Genomic DNA, 2,245 nt, shown 5'->3' on the forward strand with positions numbered 1-2,245 from the left:
GAGCAGCCTGCGGGTCACGCTGTGGTGGGTAGCAGTAGATTGGGCAGAAACACGAGGTAGGCCTCCATCACACGTCTACTCTAGCACGGCAGCTCTCGTGCAGTTTCCTCCTGCTGCAGCCCAGGGCCTAGATTTTCACATCTTCCTGGACGCTGAGCTGCGAGAGGGTCTTCTTAATGCGGAGGGCGGTGAGGCGAGCCGCTCCGTTGGCGTACCAGCACTCGCGCATCATCTTCCCCATCACCCGTAGCGCCTGGGCAAGAAACGACGGCAGACATCGGCGCTCTGAGCCCATCGCTCTGCTGCCTCCACGGCTCCCGAAACTGGCGCTCACCTCACAGGACTTACCTTACGCAGGGGGAAGGGGGCGTGGGGGGGAAAGCAGCCCTTACCTCGTAGCTTTGCCACCAGTTCGGGCTGTTAGGCCGCTGAGCCCATCGCTCTGCGGCCTCCACGGCTCCCGAAACTGGCGCTCACCTCACAGGACTTACCTTACGCAGGGGGAAGGGGGTGTGGGGGGGAAAGCAGCCCTTACCTCGTAGCTTTGCCACCAGTTCGGGATGTTAGGCCGTAGTTTCTGGTCACACACGACCTTCCGCATCTCCTCGATCGACGGATCCGAGGGTACGAGGTCGTAGTAGGGAAGCTGATACTCCTCGTGGATACCTGCAAGGCAGAGAAGGGGCGATGCAGCTCCTGGGAGGACGGATCCCCAGCGCCGCGCTTGGTGCAGGCAGAGCGAGGCTGGTTTGGGCCACATGAGTCATGGCTGAGATGCGTCAACACTTCGCCGTTATTTAGAGCAGAGAGGAAGAATCTGGGATTCGAGTTTACAAGAAAAAATGCAGGGAAATAAAACGCAGCTGCCTGAACTGGAACAGAGTCAGGGTGCTGCGATCGCCGGCTCCCAGCAGAGGCCGGGGAGCATGCCACGGGAATTACCTCCTGCGTTGCACCTTCGAGCGATCTCCCAGTAGACCAAGCCCAAGGCGTAGATATCGGCACATTTAAATGAATCAAAATGCTTCATGTTAAAGCGAGCTGGCGGCATGGGCATGCCACGGGAATTACCTCCTGCGTTGCACCTTCGAGCGATCTCCCAGTAGACCAAGCCCAAGGCGTAGATATCGGCACATTTAAATGAATCAAAATGCTTCATGTTAATGGTTTCATCCAAGACTTCGGGGGCCATGTACCTGCAACACAGGGACAGCGTGTGACATTGGAGGGGATTCTCTGGTAAACGGCGAGTTTTCCCGCATGGCACTTCCCAGCGGACAGAGCTCTGCTCTGCGCAGCCGTCACCAGCACGGAACCGGGCCCCGTGGTCTCATAGAGCGAAAAGAACAACTCGGAAAGATAAAACCCTCCCAAAGCCCATCAGGCGCCACAGCAAGGCCCCGGATGGCTGCGAGAACGCCAGGCTGGTTGTCCCGTGTTACATGAGCTCCCTGGTGCAGGTTCCGTAGCTGCCCACGGCTCTCAGCTTGATGGCACCTGGGGACAGCGGGACCGACGTCCCTTCCCCATCGGAGCAGGCACAACGCTGACACGCTGCGGGACGCTTGCAAGTGCTTAAAGCAGAACATCCCCAGCGTGCGACCAGCAGCTCAGGCATTTGCTGGTCACACTCCGACGCCCTCGAATGCTGGGCAAGAGCACTGCTCTCCTACCGTTTGGTTCCGACCCTCTGGTTCGGTGCGATATCAATCGTATCCGTCACCGAATCGTGCCGGACAGCCAGGCCGAGGTCAGCGATGGCACACGTGCCGTTCTTCTTCACCAGGATGTTCTTGGATTTCAGGTCTCTGTGAGCGATCCCGGGCTTTCCTAAGGGAGCAGAACAAGAAGCGGTGGGGGTGAAGGTCTCCTGAAATCTGTTGGTCAAACTGGCGCGGAGGCAGCACCGGATTTCAGGGCATTACTTCAACTCTCGGTGTTGCGACACACTTTCCTGTTTGGATACGCTGAAGCGCAGCGCAGTGCCGAGGGGCCGCTCGCTGCGGAGGCTCCGCGGATGCAGTAGCATCCAGAGCCCTCGAGAGGGACATGGGCTCCACCGCCCGCGCCCATCCGGGGTTTATCGCTCCGCTGCTGCCTGCGCTAACACCCCACCCCAGCAGCACCGGTTTTAGGATGGGGTGTGAAATGCTGATGGAACTGCCTGGAGCCAGCGCACGGCTCCCCCGCTCTGCAGCCAGCCAAAGCAACGCCCGCTCCCGGGCAGCACAGAGCAGATGAATCT

At 59.4% G+C, this 2,245-nt stretch overlaps 1 protein-coding gene across 1 annotated transcript in view; it reads right to left on the reverse strand.

The window, feature by feature from the left end:
* Positions 1 to 127: 127 nt before the first annotated feature.
* The window catches only part of ACVR1B (activin A receptor, type IB), a 6,209-nt gene continuing 4,091 nt past the window's right edge, over positions 128 to 2,245 (reverse strand). Inside the window, exons 5-8 of the mRNA XM_010142992.1 lie at positions 1,674 to 1,830; positions 1,072 to 1,196; positions 536 to 666; positions 128 to 253 (exon numbers count right to left, since the gene is read on the reverse strand). Of these exons, the coding sequence (XP_010141294.1) occupies positions 128 to 253; positions 536 to 666; positions 1,072 to 1,196; positions 1,674 to 1,830 (539 nt within the window). The remainder of the gene's footprint in view (positions 254 to 535; positions 667 to 1,071; positions 1,197 to 1,673; positions 1,831 to 2,245) is intronic.

This window comes from Buceros rhinoceros, unplaced genomic scaffold (assembly GCF_000710305.1).
Source record: "Buceros rhinoceros silvestris isolate BGI_N320 unplaced genomic scaffold, ASM71030v1 scaffold31989, whole genome shotgun sequence".
NCBI classification, from domain to species: domain Eukaryota; kingdom Metazoa; phylum Chordata; class Aves; order Bucerotiformes; family Bucerotidae; genus Buceros; species Buceros rhinoceros.